At 45.6% G+C, this 27500-nt stretch overlaps 1 protein-coding gene and 1 non-coding gene across 3 annotated transcripts in view; both read right to left on the reverse strand.

The window, feature by feature from the left end:
- Positions 1 to 27500, reverse strand: part of ctif (CBP80/20-dependent translation initiation factor) — a 74026-nt gene that overhangs the window by 6735 nt on the left and 39791 nt on the right. Inside the window, exons 9-12 of one of the 2 annotated variants that reach the window (XM_076283745.1) lie at positions 21260 to 21322; positions 11516 to 12017; positions 9788 to 10087; positions 5680 to 5835 (exon numbers count right to left, since the gene is read on the reverse strand). In XM_076283745.1, coding sequence (XP_076139860.1) covers positions 5680 to 5835; positions 9788 to 10087; positions 11516 to 12017; positions 21260 to 21322 — 1021 coding nt within the window. The remainder of the gene's footprint in view (positions 1 to 5679; positions 5836 to 9787; positions 10088 to 11515; positions 12018 to 21259; positions 21323 to 27500) is intronic. The other variant, XM_076283746.1, reaches the window with a different exon arrangement.
- Positions 24439 to 24627, reverse strand: LOC143123549 (U2 spliceosomal RNA). Its single transcript, XR_012986840.1, has one exon. It is a non-coding gene; the product is annotated as a U2 spliceosomal RNA (small nuclear RNA).

Genomic DNA, 27500 nt, shown 5'->3' on the forward strand with positions numbered 1-27500 from the left:
TGCTACTACTAGAAGTGTTTGGCATAGTTTGGTGTTTGTGTGTGCGTGAGGGTGTAGGAATGTGCCTTAAATATGACTAAAACCTCACAGTAAATATTTCCCTTTAAGACGGTAAACTGGCAGGACGGCAGAACATGCCGGGAGCCAGGCACTTTGAGTGCATCAAACGCAAACCCCTGCTGTTAGCCCAGACCCAGAGGGAAAAGTACTCATTCTCATCCTGCTCTCACGTCCCATCTTATACGGAATGAGGCACAGAATTGGCATTAGAAACTCGGCCACACTCCATCTCACCAAAGCCATCTCAGCAATGCCAGCTCTGTTTCAGTGAGCATGATGTGTATGTTCAACATCAAGGTGTGTGTGTGTGTGTGTGTGTGTGTGTGTGTGTGTGTGTGTGTGTGTGTGTGTGTGTGTGTGTGTGTGTGTGTGTGTGTGTGTGTGTGTGTGTGTCAAAGCTCTAAAAACCAAACGATTTCCTTTTTTCCCTCCCTTTTAAGACGTTGTTCAGCTATACTACAGGAACAAGCTGCTGAGACGATGAAAATACACGGTTACAATTTCCATGCAACTTCCTCTTGAGAGAAAACATAGATTTGCATGTGATAAATCCATTAACATACAAATGAAGAGTTCAGATGCAAAACCCTCTAAATCCGTCTGACCATTTTTTATCGGGCTCCTCTATAGGTTCTTGCCTACAAATGGATATTTCAGACAGGAAGAGAGCGGTATTTAGCGGGATTTGAAGCTAAATGATTAAATCAACATATACTTTGTGTAACGAGAATTCACTATCGCACTCTCCATCATTATCTCTATTTTTAACAGAGGTGGCGTTTAGAGGGTTTGCAGTGGTCTTACTTCTTACTTCATTAAAAGGTATGTGTGTGTTGTGGAGGGGTGGGCGGTTGGTAACAGACACTCTATGTTTGTGTGTGTGTGTGTGTGTGTGTGTGTGTGTGTGTGTATTTGCACGTTTTTTGCCTGGGGAGGTTCAGTAAGACAGCTCCCAGAGCAGCCGAGAGGGCAGCAGGCAGACCCTGACACAGGCACCCCTTTGTGAGAGGTGGGGGCCTCGCCGAGAGGGATGATCAAAGCCGCCCAGGGGAGGCCTGGACACTGTCTGGACAAAATGGCTGACAAGTCGGCGAGTGATTAAGCCTAAGAAACCCTGGAATCAGTAAGTCTGGGGCCATAGCTTCTATCCAGTCTCTACTGGTGAATAAAAAAAGATCGTTTTCAATATATCTACAATTAACACTCTGTACTCAATGTAACACTCTGTAATGATGTGGCATGTTATATAAGCCAGTATCTTGTCTACACGTGATTCAATATTAAACTCACCACTAAAGATGGAAAAAAGGGGTTAAGTGGGAACTAGGACATCAAGTTCCAGAGCTGTACGTGATATAATGACCCTGTGAAGCTTCACATATGAGACTCAATTATAGTGACAATACACAGGCAGCAGCCTAGCACTGGTGCAACAGTGGTCTACCTCAAAAGAAATAGCTAACACAGCTAATGTTAGCATATGGGTATATTATACACTTACCAATCCAGTGTCATTACTCTCCATGTTTTTTTAATTTGTTCTTTTCTTTTAATCATTATTTTCGATTTTCATAATTCAAAGTTTAGCCTCAAGACTACATTGCATAATTTGGTGGGAATGTTTCAGCAATGATCGAATAGATGCCAAGAAAGGCACTGTTATAGATTGGACTTTGTAAGTAGCTTTTGTGGAAAAGACATGTTCATTAAAAACTGTAGAATGGCAAAATGATTGACCTGTAGATAGCACAGCCTCTGGTTGGTCATTAATAGTAAAAACAAATTCATACGTGTCCACTGCCCAGTAGAGTTATGATGCTGAATTCTGATGGTGTCTTGGTGGTCCTGTGTAATTATTTAAAGGTTCTCATTCCAGCGGTCTCCAGGGAGACCTGTGCTTTAAGCCTTGTGTAAGACACCCCATAATGACATCCCCTGGGGCCACAGCAAGAGAGGCCAGGGCTCAGGTTACACCTGACACACATACACTCACATACTTTGCACTCACCACAGGCACTCATCACTCTGTGCCCACAGACACACAGTCGTATGTACGCACACACAACACAGCACAAAACAGACAGACACACAGACACACACACACACACACAGACACAGTTTCTTTGTGTGGCCATTTTCAGTAACTTTAACATCCAGTCTACCAGGCAGTGTCCATGTGACACTTTCTGAGGCCCATTCTGATATCCACCAGTATCCATCAGACGCATTCAAGTCTTTCACATGATGAGCTGCAGCACACTCATGCCAGCCAACATCAATCTTTTGTTCTGAGTCCAAACAACAGTCACTCTCGTTCTGGGTCCTGTATACACCTGTCATGTAGAGGCAGAGCTCCACGGGAGAGACACCTGTAATTAGAGAAACCGGTCGAGCCGGGGCCCAGTCGCCCAGCCGCCCAGCGCTACACTTCACACCTGGCTGGGAGACAGGCGGCCATGTAAACACAGGGCTGTACCTGACAGGGCGGACGTCTAGGGAGATGCCTGGGAGCATGCAAGCACACGCACAGACACACACAGGCAAAACTATATAGACAAGAAACACGTGTGCACACACACACACACACACACACACACACACACAGACACAGACACAGACACAGGCTCAGACACACAAACAAACTAAACCACACAGACATGCACACAAATATTTGACAAGCCTGATATCCGCTCTCACTGAAAAGTCCCTGCGTGTCGAGACAAGGCTGCTCGGGCGCTTTTTCCTGAGATGAAAGCCTGATTGGGAAGTGCAGGAGCCCTACAATGCCTGCCAGGCTCCATGGTGCACGCAGCGCTGCAGGTTAGGACTGGGATCTGATCAATTTTCTGCCTACGATAAGAATGAGAGGTCCTACAGTGTGCTTGCACTCTGGAATGTTCACCCCCCCCCACCACCCCCCCACCAAAGAATCTCTCCCCGCAGTAGGGGGAGGGAAGGTAGGTGGCAGCAGAGATGAGGGCTCTGCCAGAGTCTGACTGAGGGTGGAGGAGGTGCTCTCAGCTCTCTCTCCATCTCCTATTTTCAACCACTCTGCTCTCTCTTTCAGTCTCTCTCTCTCTCTCTACATCCTCCACCTTATTCTTCTGCTTCTCTTCATCTCAAAGCTCCTCACACTCCGTGTGTGTTGGTCCCCCATCTCTGGGCCTCGGTCTCCTCCTCCCTCTCCTTCTCTGCTTCTGCTGCATCCTGGCAGCAGCCATGCGTGGGTGGGCGTCATTCTGATTTCACACCTCTACCACAGAGAGAGACTTTCTGCTCCGAGGACAACCTCAACTTCCTGCCGAGGGAAGCGAGAGACAGCTGACGCCTGTGTGTGTGTGTGTGTGTGTGTGTGTGTCTCTGCATGTGTGTGTGAGTCTGTGTGTGCGTGCCTGTGTGTGGACGCATGCGCTCCTGTTACTACACCAGTAACAGAGGAAGAAGATGGTTGTCGGAATCTGAACTAAATGACTAAAAAGGAAAAGCTGATTGGGTTGGAATAATCAAGGTTTCTGATCTCAATGTATGTTAGTATTTCTGTACATTGTGTGGGTTAGTGTATGTACATGTATGTTTCTGAAAGAGTTCCTCTGTTCTCTTTCCACTCTCCTCACTCTTATGGGGAGTAAGCAACTAGGGGCCTCAGCATCTGTTTTATATTACTGAGGCATCAATTACCGAGCCATCACTGTGTGTGTGTGTGTGTGTGTGTGTGTGTGTGTGTGTGTGTGTGTGTGTGTGTTTGTGTGTGCGCGTGTGTGTGCTTGTGTGTGCGTGTGTGTGCGTGCGTGTGCGTGTGTGCGTGCGTGTGTGTCTGTGCACAGTCTGCACACGCAGATTCACCAAGCAGAACTGTGTCTGATCAAGAGACACACTGTATATGTCTCTGTTTGAGATGCTTGTTGAGTGTGTGAGTGTGTGTGAATGCGTATGTGTTTGTGCCTGTGAACCTATTTCTGAGCACAGCTCTACTTTGCGTTTGAGTGCACCCCCCTCCAAGTTAAAACAACACCTAAAATAAACACACTCCACTTGAAACACACACCAGCCTCCTCACCTCATTCCAGAGCTCTCTGTGTGTGTGAATGACTGTGTGTGTGTGCGTGCGCCTGTGTTGCGGGCAGATCAAAAGGACATGTAAAAATTGCAGGGGCATTCCTGAAGTACCCCTACCGCAGGCTACACAGTGTGTGTGTGTGTGTGTGTGTGTGTGTGTGTGTGTGTGTGTGTGTGTGTGTGTGTGTGTGTGTGTGTGTGTGTGTGTGTGTGTGTGTGTGTGTGTGCGCGCAATAGAGACAGTGTGTGCGTACATTAGTGCATGGGTGGCTGAATATAGGATGTCACCATGAAAACCAGACATAAACACACACTGTCGCCATTCTCAAGGGGAAGGGCTGCATCCAGCGCACCTCCCCTCTCACTCCATTCCCTTCACCAACCCTTTAGAGCTCTCTCTCCCTTCTCCTTCTCTTTCTCTCTCTCTCTCTTTCTCTCTCTCTCTCTCTCTCTCTCTCTCAGCTTTTCTCCCTCCTCACATCTACTCCTGTTACAACATTTGGCTCCTCCCCTCTGCATCACCACATCACTGGTGAACTTGTCAATTAAAGCACATGCTACTTGAGCCTTCAGACTGGTTCACCTTTAGACACTATTCACTCTCATAGGACAAACTTTTCTGTGACGCGATGCAAAAAAAAAAAAAAAAAGAATGTTTGTGTCTCTGGAGCCTGTGGTTTCCATGGAGACACCTTCCACAGTGGCGATCTCAAGGCAGGTGTTAGCGTAATCTCCTATCATTATCTTTGGCCATGCTCACTCTGCAATCTCCTGCCCTGGTGATGTCTAAACACAGCCTTCATGACTGGAACACACTCCCTCACACCGCAGCCTAGTGAGAGCCCGCGCGGGAGCCATGGCCGAGGTGGGCAGGCTGGACAGGACAGCAATGCTCATGAGCACAGGACAACAGAGCACAGGACCACAGAGCTCAGGGCAACAGAGCACAGGACAACAGAGCTCAGGGCAACAGAGCAGTTGGAGCAGTGGCTGTCAGGGCCTAAATGAATCATACAACACTAAACCACTTCACCAAGCCCCAGAGCTTTTTGGACTATACGGAACTTGAGTGATATTTTGTGAGTGTTTGTAGTAATACATACAAAATGTAGTCTTGACATAACAGCTAATAAAATGTGATGTAGTTTACTTGTATATTTGAAATATATGGCCTAACATATATATTGCACACATTTACTCGTATACATGTAAATCCCCAGTGCAGCAGTAGGATTGACAGAAAACGAGTAGTTGCATTGGGATAGTGCAGAAGTAAGCACTTTTTGACTGAAACCAGTGCTCATACACAGTGTGTTGCACACATAGGGCTGCCACTGGTACTAAGCACTATACTGGACCAATCCATTACACAACACTTGCCTCCTGAAATGCTGCAGATAGAAAGCATAGATAAGATAGATAGATGGATGGATGGATGGATGGATGGATGGATAGATAGATAGATAGATCCCCATGGGGAAATTCAAGTTCATATCATGTTGTAGTCAAAAGGTGCAGATGCTTGTGTGCTGTATGGAGGGGAGTTGGGCATACAGGACTGACCTCCCTGAGGCAGGTGTAGATGGGGCACACCAGCACCCTGAAGGGCTCTCCTGCACTGCTCCTCATGGTCCCAAACACCTCACACAGGAAGGTGATGAAGCCCAGCCAGCTCTCCACGTCAGTCTGCTGCAGCTCGTCCCGGCGGGTGAAGTCCTTCTGCTCCACCACACACACACACACACACACACACACACACACACACACACACACACACACACACACACACACACACACACACACACACACACACACACACACACACACACACACACACACACACACACACACACACACACACACACACACACACACACACACACACACACACACACACACACACACACACACAAAGAAAGAGAGAGAGAAGTGAGCGTCAGAAAGAAAGAGCAAGACGGAGGGAGTAGCATCAGTTGCATAGTAAGTAAATCTAAATGAGCAAGCGGAGCAGAAACTGTGAGACAAATTGAGTAAAAAAAAAACAGCTTCAGTGAGATATAGAGAGATAGAAAGGGTGAGGAACGAAGAGAGAGAAGAGTAAATGAGAGAGAAGGAGAAGAATGAAGTGTGAGAGCGGAGAGAAAAATCTAACCGCTGCCAGACATTTATCATTCCTGTCTGGACACAGTGAGAGAAAATATCAACATAATACATTACACTCATTACACATCACCGGCTCACATGCGCCTGTGATCGGGACTTTCCACTGCGCTCAATATCGGCTGCTTGCTGAACATTTTCATGCACGTCTGGGGCACACAGCCACCAAAACAAAACACAAGAAAAAAGAGAGAGAGAGAGAGAGAGAGAGAGAGAGAGAGAGAGAGAGAGAGAGAGAGAGAGAGCGACGCACGCTTACATTTACAGAATAACAATGTTTTCGTTGGCCACTGAAATGTAAGGGAATGTTTCTGACCTCCTACACGGGCTTGTATTCAGTACACTGGTGAACAAGGCGCGATATGTAGGAGGCAGGGATGATTAAAATACAGTGTTAAAACTCACTAGAGTGGGCAACGCTTCTAAACCTACACAGTGAAGCACACTGAGCAAGGCATGAAGTCATTGTCAGGACACGATTATCTTAAGTGAGTGCTAGTGTAGACTTTGGACAATGCAATATTAATGGCTGTGGGTGCTTGCATGTACTTCAAGAGTAATGGTTAAGCTAGCTGATGGAGATGAGGCCAGAGGATTCAGCATATTAACCCATCACAGGTTTACTCCAGACAAGTATAGGTGGCCCAATCAAATTTGAATGCATTTAATAACAGCATCAATATAACATGACTTTTTAATAACATGCTTGTGGCATTTAACATCTTGCGGCTCAAACAACTCTGATCAACACATGTGAGGAGATGTGAAGGTTGTGCAGAGTTTATCAAATATACACACACCTGGGGGGCGCTGTGGCGCAACAGGCTACAGCGCCCGTACCATGTACGGGTCCAAGTGCCCACAGGGACCCAGGTTCGAATCCGACCTGCGGTCATGTCCCGATCCCACCCCATCTCTCTCTCTCCCACTCACTTCCTGTCTATCTTCACTATCCTGTCAGAATAAAGGCAAAAAGCCCCCCCCCAAAAAAATATATAAAAAAATATATACACACACCTTGCATGAAGATCATCATTCCACACAAGGTTTAAGAGGCCACTGTCACCTTATAGCTGTTGCCATGGTTACGGCACACTTGACCTGCTATCTGAAATCCATGGCTGGCTTGGGCTGTGTACTGTATGTTCTTATGACGGCCCATTAAAAATGCATACTGAGGGGCTTCCACAGGTCTGCTGTTTCTATAGACTGCCTGTAAGGGCGGCGCAGATGCGTGTGTAACTGCTGAAAAGGCAAGGGCTGTGAGAATCAAAGGCCTTTAGACTCCGGAGGCCCGTCGCTCGAGTGCAAGACACCACAAAATGATTGCCTATGGAAGTGATACTCTAGGGCCCTATAAGGGAGTGATTTTATTGGGACTGTGTGTGGCTGTGTGTGTCTCAAGGCGGGACAGACAGGAAGCAAGCCCTGTCACCAGGGAGGAAGAGGCCGACTTACAATGTGACACCCTGGTGAGAAGCACGTCCCACACTTACTTCCCAGAGAGAGGAGGGAGAGAGCGAGAGCGAGAGAGAGAGAGAGAGAGAGAGAGAGAGAGAGAGAGAAAGACGGAGAGAGAGAAAGACAGACAGAGAGAGAGAGACAGAGAGAGAGAGAGAGAGAGACAGAGAGAGAGAGAGAGAGAGAGAGGTTTAACATTTGGCTGCCAAAACACCACAGTGCAGACACACAGGCTGACCACAGTCGGGAGGTCAGGACTTGAGGGAGGAAAAGGAAGAGAGGAGAAGCGGAGGAGGGAGGGAGGGAGGGAGGGAGGGAGGGAGGGAGAGAGCAGTGGTCCAGGGCAGCAAGAGAGACGTGCACATTGTGTTTAAGCTCATGTGGTCACGGGCTTCCTTGTTTGCGAGATACTCTAAGCACTAGTCTCACAGCCTCTGCTGATGTGTGGAACCTTGCAACAGCGCTCAAACACCTTTGAGAGAGATTTCCATGAGAGCTCGAAGTCATAATAGTGAATGCTAAGTTAAAGATTAAGTTGACTGATATGTAGCAGACGCTTTTATCGAAGCGGCACAGACTCAACAGCGCTCGGCCAATAGTCAGTCAGCTCCGTTACCGCTGTTCCACCACGCCAGCATGTTCTGAATGTTCAAAGCCAATGATAATGGCAGCCGTCAGGAAGTGGAATTTAGATCACCAAAGCCGAAGGAAAAGGTTTATGGAGCCCACAACTACTTAAATACTTTAATTTTAAGTTTGTAGAATAAATTAAACACTAATGCATTGTTTTTTTTACACTGTACATAGATAGAAATCCCTTCTAATACATATCATGCATAGGTCACATACTGTACCAGCGTTTCAAGTGAGTTTTCCATGAGGAACATTATGCGTTCAGATGTTCCATGGCAGCCTAATTGCACTTTATAGTACCATCAGAAGTGTGCTACGGTGTGCTTAATTAGACGAGCTGGCTCACAGCTCTGCTGAATAAGGCCATGGCAGCGGAGCAGGCCAATCAAGGCCACAGAGAGGAAAGGGGAAGTCCTGGGAACAAGCACGGGCAGAGAAGAGGGAACGCGAACGCAGACACGGCAGCGCCGTGAGCAGCAGGTGGGTTGACATTTAGAGTGGCGTGCCCGTCAGAGCCCCGCCACCCCCTCCAGGAACAAAACGCGGCCTCCTAAGAGGAGACGTCTGGCACAGCGGCTGGCGTCAGGGGGAGGCCGCGCCCACGTCACGTCCCGCTGAGCGCAGAAGGAGCCCGCGGGGGCCAACGCTGGGCCAGCCTACGCCTGCGTCTGCCTCTACCGGCCCAACACACCGGCCTCCTCACACGGACAGACACACTGTGGTGGGGCTGCGACAACTTGGACTTGGACTTGATCTGGTCTGGTCTAAGTCCAGTCTTAGGTGTGGACAGATAACAGATAACAGACTATTCTCTGTCGTCGTTCCGACCCGTGTCTACCTCTCTCCACAGAAGGCCTCGTCTTTGGAGAGAAGAGGCTTGCGGCTGAGGGGAGGAGACCTTGAACAGAAGCAGAGCTGGCTGGGGCTCGAGAGCAGCGTGCTGGTTCGGAGCCTCCAGTCGGAGCTGTGCCATGCAGTGCGGTGCGTGAACACGTGGCATGCTCCTCTGCTGCCTGTGGAGAGGGCCACCTCTCCGTGCCAAGTTGTATGCTGTTACAATGTGCCATGTCATGCTGCCACGTTCACGTGTGCCAGGTTAGTGCTGGGCCTTACCTGCAGGCTCATGCCACCAATGCCCACAGCTACTGGAGCGGCACATGGTGGCAGTGCCACCCTTGGCATCATAGGTTACAAAGCAATACACCAGCCCATAACCCTGGAACATTTTCTGTGTTACTAGCACTAGAGTGGCAAGACTTTGAAATCATTTAATTATCTTTTATTGAAATTTCTGTTCACCTCTTAATCTCCTTTCTTACAGCAAATTGAAAAGCATGACCTTCTGTGAGCTTCTCTCTCTCTCTCCCTCTCTCCCTCCCTCCCTCTCTCTCTCTCTCTCTCTCTCTCTCTCTCTCACCTGTAGCATGTTGAGGAGCAGGGAGCGGAACTTGGTGCCCTCGACCATGAAGAGAGCCATCTTGTCGCAGAGCTTGGCGGCCATGGCGGCAAAGCTCCGGTCCGTGACGGCTTTCTGGTAGATGGTGCGGACGATCTCCTCCAGCATCTCCTCTGAGCTGGCGGAGTTCTGCGCCTCCTCCATGAAGGAGCTGAGCTGGCTGTCCACGCCGCTGCTGTTGTTGCGCATGCTGTTGAGCAGCTCCTGCAGCCGGTCCATGCGGCTGCGCTGGGGGGCCGCGGGCAGGACAGGAACCTCCTCCTGAGAGAGCCAGAGCCGGACGGAGAGAAAAGATGATCGGACAGAGGAGAGCAGTTAGGTGATGGACAGAGGAGAGCAGTTAGCTGATGGACAGAGGAGAGCAGTTAGGTGATGGGCAAGTATAGTACTTCTTCATTTTTGCTGTCTCGCAGTGGCAATCATTTCCCCCCAAACCCACAATGTGAGTGCACTAGGGCTGCAGCAATTAATCGATTACTATTAAATAACTGCAAACCATTTTGGTAATCAGTTAATCGGGTTGTGTCACTTTTTAAGGAAAACACTTCAAAATGCTCTGATTGCCTTGGGCTTTTGGAAACACTGACTAACATTAATGGTAAATCGATTTACGATTAGTGGTAAATCTTCAGTTGCAGCCCTAGAGTACACAGACCTATAGAACTTTCTACAGGCGAGTTTTGAAACTCAACTCCATTCACAGCAACCGCGTCACATTAGATGACCACAAATTCGGAGGCTGTGCACAAACCCACTTCCTGTTGTTTTGGTAAATAAAAGATGCATCATGAGTTGATTAGAGAAGCATCCCAATAGGCTGAGGGGAAGGGAGTGGGAGGGGGCCAGGAAAAAAAGTAGACACAGTTCTGAGCAAGTGCCTCCACCCCCCCCCCCCCCCCCAAAGCAGCTTTGAGGATGCAGAAAAAGGAGGGCTGTTCCTGCTGCCCAAAACACTAAGGAAAATCACCAGACACAAAGACACTTAATATCACTGCATGTAATCACACACACACACAGACACAGACACAGACACACACACACACACAGACACACACACAGACACACACACACACACAGTGAAGGGGTTAGTGGGAGGAAGCCTGTGGTGCTGAGAGCAGCAGTACAGAAATGAGCACACAGCGGAAAGCTCCAGCCAGCCACTGCTGCTTCAGCCATTTATCCCCTCTTTCTCACAAAACACACATATTCACACACACACACACACACACACACATATATATACACATATACAAACACACACACACTGAGGTACCACAGGATCAGCCGCCATGTAGGGGCCCGCGGCTTAATGAGTCAGGGCTCTAAATGTGCATATGTGTGTAGGTTTACATGTAAGTGTGTGGTTACGCTCTCTGTGCACTTTCTCATTTGATTTAGCTGTGACTGTGTTCACCTCATTCACTGTATACTACATGTGAGAGGATGGTCTAGGGAATAGTACTTTAGAAGACAGAGAGAGCGAGTGAGTGAGAGAAAAGGAGCTGGAGAGGTGGAGAGAGAGAAAGAGAGAGAGAGAGAGAGAGAGAGAGAGAGTGAGTGTGTGTGTGTGTGTGTGTGTGTGTGTGTGTGTGTGTGTGTGTGTGTGTGTGTGTACGCAAAGACAGGCCCAAGCTAGGCTGACATCTGATGCTGATGGCGGCTGACACTAAAGACTCTAAAGAGCTTTACCTTCTCCTTGAGCCTCCTCCTCAGCCTTTCCTTAGATGACTGCAGCAGGCTGACTCGGGGCCCCTCGGCCGGCGCCTCCTTGTGGGAGCCCTGCTCCCTGGGGGCCCTCTCTCTGTCCGCACCCTCCTCCTCGGCCCTTACATTCTCAGAGTCTTTGGCATTACGCGGCGCCCCCTTGTGGCTGGGCGAGGCTCCCTGAGGCGCGTTGCCCGGGTGCTTCTGGGGGTGGTGCCAGCGGCGATTCTGGCTGTAGCCGTGGTGCGGGCGCTGGCCTTGGCCCTGGCCCTGGTACGGACGGCCACTGGGCTTGGCATTGCCTCCCTGCTGATCGCTGCCCTGGGGCTGGTTCTGCTGCTGGGGCGTTGGCTGTTGCTGTTGTTGCTGATGCTGCTGAGTGTTTTGTTGTTGAGGTGACTGCTGCTGCTGCTGCTGCTGCTGAGGATTCTGGGCCTTCCCCCCTCCTCCTCCTCCTCCCCCTCCGGTGGGCGGCCGCTGCTGTCTCCTGGAACGAGAGCACGCTTCCGTTAGCCACATGCCACCGACCAAGCCGCTAAAACTTTGGCCACCAACCCAGTCACAGAGAGGGACAGTCATGTCCATCTGGTCCACATGGTCTCTCTCAGTCTCTCTTCCCCACTCTCTCCTTGTTCCTCTGACCCACCCAAATGCTCGCTCAGTACACACACATTTTCTCCCAGCTTCTACTGGTCAGTGCAGCTCTCTACTCTCTACTTCAACATGGCAGCCAACAGACTAGGCTAGAGCAAAACAATCTTCCCTCAGTAGCTAACAGCCTCTTCAAGTGTGTAGACACTGTGAGTGCCACTGTTCCATGTGGGTTTCAGCTTTGCGCAGGACTTATGCAGAAATAGGATTAACTGAATTATCTCATCTTCCCCTGAGCACTCAAGCATGTGAGCTCCAACAAGCCTGTGGTCCCACCAGTGAGACTGGACTGGGCATGGGCCATATGGGCCTGTGTACAAAAAAGAAGTGCGTGATCTCTGCATACCTCTAACTTGATCATAGTACAAAAAGGAGAACTGGAGTACAAAATAGGGCTGACCAGTGTGTGTACATGCTGCGTTATCTGCACATTTCTATGGTTTAGTAGAAGAATGAATTTATGGTTTTGTGTGTTGGGAGAGTCAAAGCCTTAAACTCAATGTTAATGCCAATGTTGCAGTAAGATTGGAAAGACACTTTGGCAAACATTGCAGTGTAACTCTGGTTGTAACATGGTCCATGACAACAGGTACCTGTGAGAGCAACAGATCCAGTGTGTGTGTGTGTGTGTGTTGGTGCTTGTGGAAGATCAGAAGAGAGCAAAAGCAGAAGCAGATAAACCCATCACAGTCTCTTGAGACTGGAGCTCTTCTTGGAAACACAAACATCCTGTACACTCCCATCAAGGCTCTGACACACCACGACTTAAAGACTTCTGCTTCTCTACCCAGGTTCATCTCTCTCCTAAGATCTCGTCATTCTTCCCTTTGCTGTCAGAGCTGTGAGTGCTGATCAAAGTTGAGTTTGTGGAGCTCCATTTCAACGCTTTCAACTCTCTGAAGTCAAACGCAAGATGCCACATCGTCTGCTAGATTAGACGACTGTAATATGCAGTGAGTCACGAGACTAACGAGCTACCTTTGAAATGAACAAAAAAAAATGTTGAGTGAGTCACCCGGGGGCTTGATGCACAAAGAGCAGGGGGAAGAACGAGAGCACTCCATTTCCATGGAATGGGAGCTGCAGGGTTTAGCTAGCCAAACTCAACACTGGCCGTTTATCGGAGACCTGAGAGTGGAGACAGATTTAGCTCTCTCCCTCTCTCTCTCTATCTTTCTCGTCTCATAGTCCATTATACAGCCAAGTCTGCCTGACATCACAGGCGTCGGAGCCTCTCTCTGTCTTTGGGTCTCTCTATCTCTGGCCGTCGGCTCATCTCTGTCCCCAGCACAGTGGAACAAGCCTGACCTACATTCTGCCCATGAGCTGCCTGGAGAACAAGCCCACAGCTCTAATTGCTACATTGGAGTTCTTTAGTCCATCACTTACTCCACACATCCTGTGGATCTATTTTTACTCAGAGGCGGCCCATGGCCACAGGAGTCAGCAAGCATGGGGCAAGGCTGGGCTGGGGGATAGTCTGGTGTGGTTTATTATACAGGACCATGATCCTGAGTCGGGAAGGGGGGAGCAGAGCAGACACAGAAATTGCAGTGGCAGATTGTCCCCCAGAGCCTTTAGGCTAGCATAGATTGACCCCTACTGCTGTTTGGTGCCCTGGACGTCTGTGTGTGAATGTCACGCAAGCTAAAAGTACCCATACACATACCAGCATCACAGCCCATTTATGAGGCCTGTGCTGTGGGTAGTCTTACCCATGTCATTATGGCTATGTAGAAATGGTGTAGAACTATCAGAGTTTCATAAAAAGCTTTATTATGTTGTTGTTCATGAAGACATGGCATCCTCCATATTTCTGAATAAATGTATGAATATGTGATTTAATGGTACAAATAAACGATCCCTACATTCCCATTCACTGACCTGACAGAAGAGGAAGACAAAGGAACAAGGAGGCTCATCCCAACTTCAGAAAAGAGAGCTCAGAAAACCCACCCTAACTTCATCAACACAAAGAGTAGGTCACAATAGAACTCTTTGGGCAAGTGACAATACAGCTATTATAATTTGTGTTATACATGCCAGGTCTGAGATGTATGGGTAACAGCCACAAGACCTCCCTCTCACAATATGGAACTGAAAACATGATGAGCACACAACAAATAAATCATGGCCCTCTGGCCCTGGATTAACCTGCCAGCGGCCACTTCACAGAGATGCCGTGACACGGCGGCATGGCGGGGAACATCAGACAACAGGGCCCCTCTGCCCAGGGCTCACCTCAGCGTGGCCTGCATGCTGCATCCAGTTGGCCCTGCTTAGAAGAGCCCAGCCTCCAGAACCAAGCAGGAATCCTGACCTTTTCCCAGTGTGACCAATCTAACATGCTCTTTGACAGCCTCGAAATAAAGACATCCAGTTGGCTGGCTTGAGCATGGCATTCAGCCACTTTACGAGCCTTAACCTTCTCTGACCCACACAAACAGGCAGCCTGTACATGTACCCAACCACACACACACACACACACACACACACACACACACACACACACACACACACACACACACACACACACACACACACACACACACACACACACACACACACACACACACACACACACACACACACACACACACACACACACACACACACACACACACACACACACACACACACACACACACACACACACACACACACACACACACACACACACACACACACACACACACACACACACACACACACACACACACACACACAAAAAACATCTTTCAGACAGATGCTTCCATTCCTCTCTGGTGTCCTCTTTTGATTCTGTGTTTTGTGCCCCTTTCTCAACTCCCGTTGTCCAGCAGCCACAGAGGCCACAACAGGGGGAGGAGAGTGAGTCCAGCGAGCCCAGTGGAGGACATGGGAATGAACACAGAAAGCAGCATGTTGGGGAGGAATGCCTGAGTCTGAGTGTGTGGGAACCATAAAAGAGAGCAATTAAAAAGCATAATGACAGAATAAAGCACTAACTGATTTGAAAGACCAGAAACATTTGACAAAGGCCAAGAAACAGCCACAAAGAGCAAAAAGGCAAAAGAACCACTCCAGAGTTACTCTCAATGTTATGCCTAAAAAGCCTTTACTAACCTCTTAATAAATAAAATGGAAATTTTCCAATGGAAAATTGGAAAAACAGACCTAAAAGGTGATATGAAGGACAGTTTTTCCTTGAGAAAAAGTGTGCCTTTGTCATAAACTTCAGAACAAGAGCTGCTCTTCACCACAGGAATGTTCGGTGGACCTTGAACATTCACAGACTGAATTTATTTCCAGTGAGTGCAGGAAAGATTTTGCCTTGCCAAGACCCAAACACTAGGTCATAAATAACAATGCGCTCACAAAACTCATCAAACAGTATATCATGAATTCAGAAGACCTGCAAATATCCTCTGAATTGTGCTGAACATCTTACAAGAAGTCCTTCCCAAGCTTATTGAGGCAATAGAACAGTTCAGATGGTTGAGGTTCGAGGTGTGCCGCACTGAGTGACAGTTTTGTCTGCCATTTTAATCTTTGTCACTTGGTCCAGCACATGAAGGGAACTATCTGTTCAAAGTTTTCACAAGCACGCAAACAGAACCCCAGAGACCTCAAAGGGATCCAACCCAGTTGATGCTGCCATGATCACATCATTTCTAAATATGTACAGGTCAAACCTGAAAACGGAGTCTTTTTAAGTTAAGTTTAGTTAAGTTAAGTTTTTAAGTTAAGACTTAAGTCTTTTTGCCAGAAAGAGGAATGTTTTGCTAATTAGCAAAATAATACGGCGATCAAACAATTTTTAAAAACATGTAAACACAATTTTTCTATGAAGCTTTTAATAATGGACATTGAAATGTATTGGTCATGGAATGTCATAAAATCAACCAGGAATTCAACCAGGAATACTATTGTTTTATTATAAACTTTTAAACTCTGAACACACTTTCAATAAAGCCATTGAGATCACTGACTGTTAGATTGAAAGGCATATTTTGTATGCACTATAACAAACATAACAAACAATAGTCTATTCAAATATGAAAAAGAAGACACAGAGGGAGAGAGACACACAAACACCTCTTTTGAAAATGACCAGTTTTTCCCTCACCAAAATAATGGCTAGATTTGGAGCGTTATTTAGCCCTTCTTGCTAGCATGTCAAGAGTGATATCAATGGCTGTTAGGTCATCTAGTTTATTTTAATTTCATGATCAACCTAGCTGTGGATATGAGCTTAAGACAGACTCTGAAAATGAAAGAGGCTTAACTGCGCTGCCCGTGATTAATTGCGTTAATTCTTTTCAAATTAATCGGACAATTAAAGGAACACGCCACCCAAAATCAGTAGTAATATATGTTCTTACCTTAACTTTCACGAGTTGAGTCATACCTCTCCCGCGCCGGTAGGTGCACTCAAACGCTCTGTCGCGCGGCGCGAATGTGTTAGCATGTTGCTATGCTAGCGGGCTCTGCCGTGGCCGTAGAGAGAGGAACATAGCAGTAATCAAACACCTCCACGTTTTCCCTACTTAAATACAGTTGCACGAGTAGTTGATAAAAATGTGTACGTCACACAACATGAAACGTGGCGATTTTCCAAGCGAATAAACAGGAGAACTACAATGTGTGGCGCAATAGCACTTGGGAGTACTTCGACCTAGCGTGGTAATATTATTAACACCTAATTGTAGATCCTATCCACCACAGAGTTTAGAATCCATGCTGGATCGACCCTCAGCCTCTCCCTCCCCTCTGAGCGAGAGAGAGGCACACACACTAGAGATGCGCTGATGGGCTATTATTTCACCCATAACTGCATAGCAAAACTTATCATCCATCAGCCATCCATCAGCACCAAAGTTTTTTGACCAATTTTCAAAACCGCACCCGCCCACCATCCGCTGGTTGTTTTAATGTAGGCTATATGGGTGATGCAGCGCTGCTGATGTGAGGCTAAAAAGCCCTTGCCTGTTCTAGAAAGACTGATCTAATGCAGCAAATATATTAAAAGGCTAAAGTCGTACATTGGCTATGTTGTAGCCTATCCCCAGAATATCAGCAGCAAACTCAGTCTCTGTCGCGCAAAACAGTCTCCAAATAAAACGCACATCGGCCTGTTGCCTATTCTGCCAGCTTGTGACAATATAACGTCCAAAATGCTTGATTGCATTGCATTCTCCACATTTTTAGCTAAATTTTCATGTACCACATCAGCATTTTTGTTCAGTGAATCTTTTGTAAATTGCTTTACAATTACCGTCGGGCCCTTGTCAGCAGACTTCGGCTTGCCTCTTGCCACTATTCACTCCTTGTCTTCCGATGTCATTTCTGAGTCATCTACAGATGTTTACACACATTCACCTCCCTAAATAGAACCAACTTGACGTTGACTTCAACCTGTGTTATATCCTAGATGAGACTGCCTGGGTTATTTTGTTTAGATATTAGCCTATATATAAAACACATAATTGTAGCCTACCATCAGTGATGCCAGTAACGCGTTACTTAGTAACGCGTTAGTCTATTTTTACCACTTTTTTCAGTAACGAGTAATCTAACGCGCTACTATTTACAAACCAGTAATCAGATTAAAGTTACTTATCTAAGTTACTGTGCGTTACTATTTTTGTCATTTTCCTAAATAAAAAGATATATTCTTTGCTTTCTTCTTGTCTTGGGGATTAATGTCATGTAGGCTATGCTCACGTTTTCAGCATGAGGACAATTCACGTGCAGCGACACAAACGAAAACAACAATGGAGGGAGAGAGAGAGAGATGCACATTTCATCAGTCATTACTTTGAGTTTGTGTCAGCTAAACATGACAACATTAAGGTACATTGTACGTTCTGTGCTGGCGACAAAGTGCTGTCTAGCTAGACATCCCAAGTCTCCCGAACTTTTGGGAGTCTCCCACATATTGATAGCGGCTTCCTGACGCCCGCAAATTACATAAAATCTCCCGGAACCTAGAGCGAACAAGAGCACGCAAGCCAGACCGGACTTCAAATCAAAGATTCTAGAATCTTTGCTTCAAATCGCTTGTGCATAGCTTAATGCGCACACAAAGGAGAGGGAGAGAGAGAGGAGTGGTGCGTTTCTGCCTGAAGCGCATCCAAGACGGAGAGCATCCTGGTCTGTTTTGCTAAATCAACCAATCCGTTTTCAGTGTAAGTGCTTATATCTCTTTTCTCCCAAACATAATTAATCAGTTTAGTCAGTGTATCTAGGAACAGAAGCGTCATGGCAGCGTCAGTGCCCCTCAAAAAGGAAGATTTAAGACCCATTTCACATCAGACTACACAAAAGTGTACCCAATTGTCTCAAAAGATTAAAACATAATGATAATCTTGCACACTGCACTGTTTGTAACAGCAACTTTAGCATTGCTCACGGCGGGTTAAATGATTGCAAAAGACTTGTTGAGGTGAGTTTAACAAGTGTAATTTCATTTGCATATTACTCAGGCCTATAGGCTACAAGATGGCTAGTTGCCAAGGCTACATGAAAAAAAATCTACATATTTTACTATAAGAATTTCTATCAATAGGCCTTCCTTATTTGGTGTACTTAGACATTATTGAACAAACATCTGAATTTCAGTATCTAAGTAGGTTAGGTTGGGATGTCTGCTATACATTGCTGTTAAAATGCACTTCCAGTATAGTGAGTATTGGCAAAACCGGTTATCATTTTTATGTTGAGGCGTTGGGGGTGTTGTCGGCAGCTGCTGAAAGTAACTAATAAAGTAACTTGTAATCTAACATAGTTACTTTTAAAATCAAGTAATCAGTAAAGTAACTAAGTTACTTTTTAAAGGAGTAATCAGTAATCAGATTACTTTTTCAAGGTAACTGTGGCAACACTGCCTACCATTCAGGGAATAGGCATTTAAAAGACAGACAGAGAGTGATATGACTCAGAAATGACATCGGGCGATGGCAGTGCGAGATGTTCAGAACGTAAGAGCTAAAACTTCTACAAACTCAATAACATCCACAGCGGAAAAAGAAGGTAAGAAAAATAGTCGGAAAACTTAGATGTGTAAGGCAAGCAAGCAAGTTTGGCGGTTGTTACTAAAAATGTGAACATGCACGTTGCACTGTTGTGCGGTGGACTTTCAGAATGAATGGAGTCGGAGTTTCTTTAATATCGAGGCATCATATTTTGACCGATGGCCTGCTATAAAATGAATTGCGATGTCTGTCTGTAAAAGACGCGCTCGTGCAGTCAAAATGAATGGGAGTCTTCAGAACAGGCTTGTCAGTCAACCTGACATAACAGTGTGTAAAGTAGCCTATAATGTTAATGACTTGTTATTTTATCAAGGATTTCTTTCTTTTTGCAAAAAATAAAGTACAATAGGCATTAATTAGTAGGCCAGGAGCATGCTGAAATTATGTGGCAAATTGCGTTTTTTATTACAATGATAAAATTGTAAAAGGAGGTGACCGAAGCTGAGGCAAGCCAGGCAATAGGCCTATAGGCCCGACGGTAATTGTAAAGCAATTTACAAAAGATTCACTGAACAAAAATGCTGATGTGGTACATGAAAATTTAGCTAAAAATGTGGAGAATGCAATGCAATCAAGCATTTTGGACGATATATTGTCACAAGCTGGCAGAATAGGCAACAGGCCGATGTGCGTTTTATTTGGAGACTGTTTTGCGCGACAGAGACTGAGTTTGCTGCAGATATTCTGGGGATAGGCCTAGCCAATGTACGACTTTAGCCTTTTAATATATTTGCTGCATTAGATCAGTCTTTCTAGAACAGGCAAGGGCTTTCTAGCCTCACGTCAGCAGCGCTGCATCGCCCATATAGCCTACATTAAAACAACCAACGGATGGTGGGCGGGTGCGGTTTTGAAAATTGGTCAACAAACTTTGGTGCTGATGGATGGCTGATGGATGATAAGTTTTGCTATGCAGTTATGGTTGAAATAATAGCCCATCAGCGCATCTCTAGTGTGTGTGCCTCTCTCTCGCCCAGAGGGGAGGGAGAGGCTGAGGGTCGATCCAGCATGGATTCTAAACTCTGTGGTGGATAGGATCTACAATTAGGTGTTAATAATATTACCACGCTAGGTCGAAGTACTCCCAAGTGCTATTGCGCCACACATTGTAGTTCTCCTGTTTATTCGCTTGGAAAATCGCCATGTTTCATGTTGTGTGACGTACACATTTTTATCAACTACTCGTGCAACTGTATTTAAGTAGGGAAAACGTGGAGGTGTTTGATTACTGCTATGTTCCTCTCTCTACGGCCACGGCAGAGCCCGCTAGCATAGCAACATGCTAACACATTCGCGCCGCGCGACAGAGCGTTTGAGTGCACCTACCGGAGCGCTGAGCGATTGCTAATTAACTCCGGAATGATAAAGTACTATGACAGATCTGTTGCTATCAAAACTCCATTGTTCTGCTGATCGGCATTTTCTAGCATCTTCTCAGAGAATTCACTCATAAGGTCAGGCAGCACTGTGCTTCCAGAGCTCTCCAGAAGGCCAGCAACTCTACCAGCTTGGTCTGCTATGACACCCTGCTGTACGCCATGTTCACTCCAAGAGTCACCATTGCCCACTGACATTTCATCTTGTTGAATTTAACCAATTAACTAATTTAATGTTTAATGTCGCCCCCCCCCCCCTAATTGTCTTATGTCTTAATTTCTACTATAATTTCCCAGCTATTAACCAAGGTTTATATTTGCAAAATGTCCTTAACTATGAGGTTAATGCACAGGGGTGAGCTATCCATGGGCATGCATCTCTCTTTTCTTCTGATCTGATTCTGATTCACTGGGCTATTAGGCACTGCAGTTAATACACGTGTGCGGTCAATACAAGGTTTGCTTTGTTTAATTTGCATTAAACGCCATCATGTGGTTTATTCACGATGTGGCTAATACACAGGACATTGCTGTATATGTAAAGCACTTTGTGCATGAAAAATGCACAATATAAATAAAGCTTACTTACTAAGCCGGTCACCAAAATGATAGTCACACATTTCCCCCCGAACTCCGCCCTCATGCCCGAGCCCTCCTCAGTGCCCATCCCTGCCCTGCCCACTGACCTGGTCACTTGCCGTTTCCCCTGGGCAGACAGCAACACCGTTAACTGGTCCTGGTGAACGTTTCTAAAAGCATGAGAGGGCATCTAAATTTCAATGAATAGATGGATGTCTGCAAGAGCGCCAAACACAAGTATGAGTACACAGCAGCACATAGGGAGAGCAGCAGAAGAGTGAGCATGGGAACGGAGGAAGAAGAGAGGACCCAATGGTCACAAGCAAGATGAAGAGAAGAAGAAAACCCCCAGGGCAAAACTAATGACTAAATTATCAGCTCTTTGAGGATGCCATAACAACTCAGAATGCGGCGAGATAGAAAGCCAAATACTACAATGGAATCTGTGGTCTTGCACTGAATTATCATCATGAAGCACAGATCAAAACAAAATTCCACTTGTATCCTGAAAGTACGTTTTTATTGACTAGTAAAAGGGAACTGGTCAAGTACCATAACTTCTGCAGTGTTTTCCATACATTGACTAATCTGTGGCGGGGCGCCACGAAATCAAAATCGGCCGCTACAGATTAATATTCTATGTTTAATTCAATTTAATTTCCATTGCGAAACATCATGACCTTATGGCACTCACACTGTGCTATCTTTAACATTTGGGTGAGGGGCAACAGAAACTGCTCTCAGATTATATGCAAACATTTTGAAAATGTCTGCTCCTTGACCCTATACAAATCCTCACTGTCAGTAAAGAGATGACAAATCTTTTTTGTGTGCAAGGAACAATCTATAAAATCAAGTGGTGTCTTTTCTTAACCAAATAGGAAACAATGAATACAAAAGAAACTATTAGAGTTGACTGTTAGTCTTGACATTACTGGCACCTTACTCCAAAAGGCAAATAAATAGAAGCTAGCTGGTTGTGCTAAATTAGCCACAGGTGTGTGTGTGTGTGTTTGCATGTTTGTGAAAGAAAAAGGGAAGGCTGTGGTATTGGCACTGCAGCTCACCAGAGACTGCTGTGGAGTGAAATTGTTCTGAGAGAGCAAGACATGGGTACTTGACATTTAGAAGCAGTCAACAATAATTAGCAACAGTAAAAGTACCAGGTAATAGATAGCAGGCACGCTTCATGTGGCATAGTCAATTCAGCCCATTCCTCAAAACACCCTGATCCTCAAACATCCTCAAAACAAAACTACTGCATGTGCACTGCAAGCACAATTATATGCATGCCATCTCTTCTACATAAAGCAAATATGCAAGTACACAAAATCTTTGTTAAATCTTAAGGTCAACAATAAGGGAATCTCAATGAACACTTCAACCTTCAACCAGCCCTTGCTGCTATCTAAATGGCTCTTCTTTCTCTCAGACATGAAGAATGAGCACAGCCTTTCCAGGAACCAGCCCCAATGTGTCTGTGACACTCTTTTTTGAATACATTCTGATTAAGGAACTTAACAAATAGACACAGTATATATTTCTGAGTTTAAGCCTTTTCTTTCTGATCCTTTGCTCTAATCTCTTAAGACTGTCGAGACTCTATAGGAGTGGATGTCAGAGACAGCAGCAGGTCAGGGAGACGATAAGAGGAAGCACTTGTGCAAACTCAGCATCTGACAGGGCTTGTAGGACTAATGACATCAGGTATGATGTGTGTGCAAAAAGAAAGGCAAAGATAAGGGAAAGACGTCTTGAATTTCTAAACAAATAGGAAGTGGTTTTGTGAAGGTACAGTACATGCAAATGGACATTTGTTGGAGTACATATATTTGTAGATATTCGCCAAATATATTGTGTAATGTGTAATGACGACAACAGATTATCTAATGACATTTCTAAAGAGGTCTAAGAAAAGAGGATTGCATGTGTCATCTGTCTATGTGAATGCGAGAGAGAAAAGAATAGGTATGTGTGTATCCACATACACGTAAAGTCTGTTGTAGTTCATCCCAAAGTTGTTTGATGGTGTAAAGAACCCTGTTCTCTGCAAGTCAGTCAAATTCTTCCATATCAAAATCACTTCAGTCATGCCAGTGGAGGGACAATGGTAATGGTAAAATGGTTGGTTTTTAGGGTTTGGGCTTGGGCCCTTTTCGGTTCCAGCATGACTGTACCACAGTGCACAAAGCAAGGTAAATAAAGACATCGTTTGGTGTGGAAGAACTTGACTGGTCAACAGAGAACAACCTTCTCTACGACTTTCTCTCTCAAACAACTTTGGTATGAACTAAAAGAGAGATTGTGAGCCAGGCCTTCTTGTCCACCGTCGGAGACGGACCTCTTTAGAATGAATGGGCAAACATTCCCACACATTCTTGTGAATATTCTTGTGAAAATCAGTCCCAAAAAAGTAGAAGCTGTTTCAGCTGCAAAGAGAGAGAACAACTCCATATTAACACCTATGGAGTTAGAATGGTCGGTCGGTCGGTCGGTCGGTCGATCGATCGATAGCTTAGATAGATAGATAGATAGATAGATACTTTATTGATCCCCAATAGGGTTGCAAAGGGGCGGAACATTTCCGGTAAATTTCCGGAAACTTTCCGGAAATTTACCATGGGAAGTTAAACTGGGGAATTTTGGAAATATTCCAAATTGGAAACTATCATGAAATTAAAGGAAATTATGCGAATTAATGGGAATTTACGGGAATTAACTGGGAATTTTGGGTAATTCATACAAACTGTTTCATATACAAACATTAACATTTTGTTTCGTAATAAGCAATAGGATTTGTATGTTCGTATTTTTGCTTAGCTTAGCATACAAAGCTAGCTAGCATGCTAGCGGGAATACCATTCTCTGCCTATGGTTTACTAGCGTGCTAAACTAGCAACAATGAACTGCCCAAGATACACCACTCAACAACAAAATCTGATTGGTTGGAACATTTTTCCCCCATGCATATAAACGCACCATAGGTTTCCTTTATGTCTAGCAGCCTATGCCGATTGCTGTGTGCATGTGATTAACATATGTGCAGGGTAGAAATTCGACTGAAATTGCATTAAATCAGGTTGTTTTAACTAATATAGTGCAAGATAGGGTTTTGTCCACTACATTTAAGTTCCCTAACTTGCCATATAACTTCCCAGTTTATTCCCATTAATTCCCGTTTATTCCTGTTAATTCCCATATATTCCCGTTAATTCCCATGGAAAGTTTCCAACTTTGAAAATTCCCGGAATTTGGCAACCCTAATCCCCAAGGGAAAATTCAAGAAGGGATGTGCACTGTTCCTGGAGTCACTGCAATACCGAGTCGATACGTGGAACGGATTGAGCAAACCCCTCTTGTTTCCCTGTTCCAAAAATCAGATTAATATATGGTCCTCGGGTAGAGGACGTATCAGATATTAAACTGATAAGAACAGATACTACACTTGATCTTAGCCAAAAGGCCGAGAAGCGGTAATTCTTCAAGTGCTCGGCAGAGCAACGCCTTCTTAATAGTGCTACGGAGGCGGTAAGTAGACACTAAACCAGGACAAGGACTAAGAGGAACGAGGTCAAGCAGAAGACACAGTGGACACTGGACAGATAAGCTGCATTCAGACACGTCCTCCGCAGTATATGCGGAGCTTTGTCAAACGGAGGTCCGACCCTACGGGTGATTCAGATATGATGCTAACCTGCTGACATTATGCAGTCATATGTGTGAACGACGCGACGCACATGAACAGAATTCAACGTAGTTGAACACGCACATGAACAGAATCTCTGCATGTTCTTCGCTTCATTCAGACACAAGCTCATTTACATAATGTCGGAAATACTAGGAGGGGAGTAGTGTAAGAGCCGGCAAAGTTCGGGATTCAAAATAGCCGGTTACGTTGTTCAGATATACGGCCCAACCGCTTGTTATCCGCAGAACATGCGGACTTACACCTAGGTCTGAAAGCAGCTATAGAGACAGAGCGCACAAGAACAGTGGGAGTATGACAATGAGCAGGCAAGACAGGAGAACACAGCTGTAGGTAAGCTTCTAACATGTCACTGACTCTGTGAATCACAGTCGATCTCTTATCCAAGCTAGTCAGTTCAAAGAAAATCAAACAGAGCGAGGAAGAACAAATAAAAATGGAGCACAGAAAAATAAATAATGTTTATCATTCCCAAACGGGAGGCCTTGACATTCTCCGTCTCCTTGATGGATAAAAGCGGCACAAAGACGACAATCTCTCTGTCTAATCCTGTCCGTTTTCACACATCAAAAGGAGCGAGGGAATACATATTCATGACAGGCGCATGTTTGCCATCACAGGAAGAAGGCACACTGCCACAACACACAAGGATTAGGCTGTTTAAAGCTCAAACATGTTCCTCCCAACACCCCTGCTGCTGGTGGTGACCACATGTAGCAGGTGTGTGTCTGCGGAGGACAGGCAGAGGAGACATGAATTGTCTCTGCCTGAGGTTGGGCTCAGACAGCAAGTAGCAATAAGGGCATTCAAGGCAGTCTGAGAAACTTCCCTCAACCTGGAAGAAGATTTTGTGTGAATCCTCTGAAACACTAATCACGAAAAAAAAATCTAATTTGACCTTTTCTCCTTTTAATATCAAAGGGTTAGTCTAGGCAGTAGAGTAAATCATGTACCTGATAAACCGGTGTGAAAGTGCTGTAACATGAGCATTGTATATGATACATTCACACCTACTGTATGTCCCAGTCAGTGTGAAACCACACATCTGACGTAATCTAAACATTTCCATCTGTAAGATGCTTTCACAAATGTTCTCCTTTTCAAACTAATTCAAAGGTGTCTTTTGCAACAAACTGATGACATCTGATTCAGGATCAGCTGCACAGAGGGGAGCAGAGATGGTCATTACCATGCCCCTGTCACAGCCTGATGGGCTCTCCCAGGAACAGCCGCTGCACTGGACCACACTGAGTCATTAGCTAATGGCCTGATTACCCAGAGTGCAGGACGCAGGAGGAAAGGCCAGCGGATCCACGGTAGACTGACTGACAGCGCCAATCTGACCACGCCTTCAGACGACAGACACTTCAAGACACACCGCCGCTCATAGTTGACAGGACCGGAGCTCACAGGCATGCAGCAACACAGAGACACATCTCTCAGAATAGATCAGAGATGCGCTGGCTGAACTGGCGTGCATTCTGTCCAACCGTGCTCTCTCCTACAGAGGGAGAGGCTGAGAAGCTGGAGGGAGCGATAGAGAGCCGGTCGTGTTTGCATTCATGTTGCACCTAGGAATTCCTCATCATTTAGTGTTTACTTTTACTGCTTAAGACCTAGGAATTCCTCATCATTTAGTGTTTACTTTTACTGCTTAAGACCTACTGCATGTTTTAAAAAAATCCTTCTCAGCTCAGAACCCCACTTTGAAGAGTGCTGGTGTTTCACTATGAACACAAACACGTGTTGAAAACTTAAGGCATAGTGTTAGTATGCCAATCATTTGGTGGTTTCATAGATAGATAGATAGGCTATACTTTATTGCCACACAACAATGTCGGTGGTAATTGTTTACAGAATGTAGGCTAGGTCAAGCCAAAAAGGGAGAAAAGGAAAGAAAAAAAAATAAACAATAAAATAATGTTAAATAAATAATAAATAGTCCAGATGAGTTTTGTGATTCAGGAGTCTGAAGAGTCATTCATATCATCACTTAGAAATGTAGCAAACCTTAAATTCAAAATTTCAAAAATAAATGTCCTACTCCTTAACATTAGTGGGTGTCTTTTTTGCTGCGCTAAAAAAATATACATTTGTGTCAGTGATTCACTGATTCAAGCATGGCGACACTGGCAGTTGGCCGTTTGATAATGCTTTTTGAAACAAAGCATATCAAAGTGACCTTGATTTAATGCATCCGCTGTGCTGAAAAAGCCAGGGCCTGCATATGTCCTTGATTCCCAGAGTTTCACAGCCCCAGGCTAAGTGTGCTTCAGCAGGCTTCACCCCAGAGAGAAAGAGAGGAAGAGACAGAGAGAAAGAGAAAGAGAGATAGGGAAAAGGGAAAGAGAGAGAGACAGAGAGAGAGAGAGATAGAATCAGAGCGAGAAAAAGAGAGAAAGAAAGAGAGATAGAAAAAGAGAGAGAGAGAAAGAGAGAGAGAGAGAAAGAGAGAGAGAGAGAGAGAGAGAGAGAGAGAGAGAGAGAGAGAGCCTTCCAGTCCTTCACACTTGCTTGAAATACAAGCCCCGAGGACTGGCCGGTGTGCCTCTGCAGTGAGGTGTCCTGCCAGGGCAAGGATTTGTCCTTCGGCCAGAAACTCTGACAAACAAGACCGCAGTGTCCTCTCTGCCAGCAGCAAA

Source organism: Alosa pseudoharengus, unplaced genomic scaffold, assembly GCF_046254945.1.
Source record: "Alosa pseudoharengus isolate Yale_2024_CS ecotype anadromous, Long Island Sound unplaced genomic scaffold, YU_APseudo_1.1 YU_APseudo_1.1_scf_14, whole genome shotgun sequence".
NCBI classification, from domain to species: Eukaryota; Metazoa; Chordata; class Actinopteri; order Clupeiformes; family Clupeidae; genus Alosa; species Alosa pseudoharengus.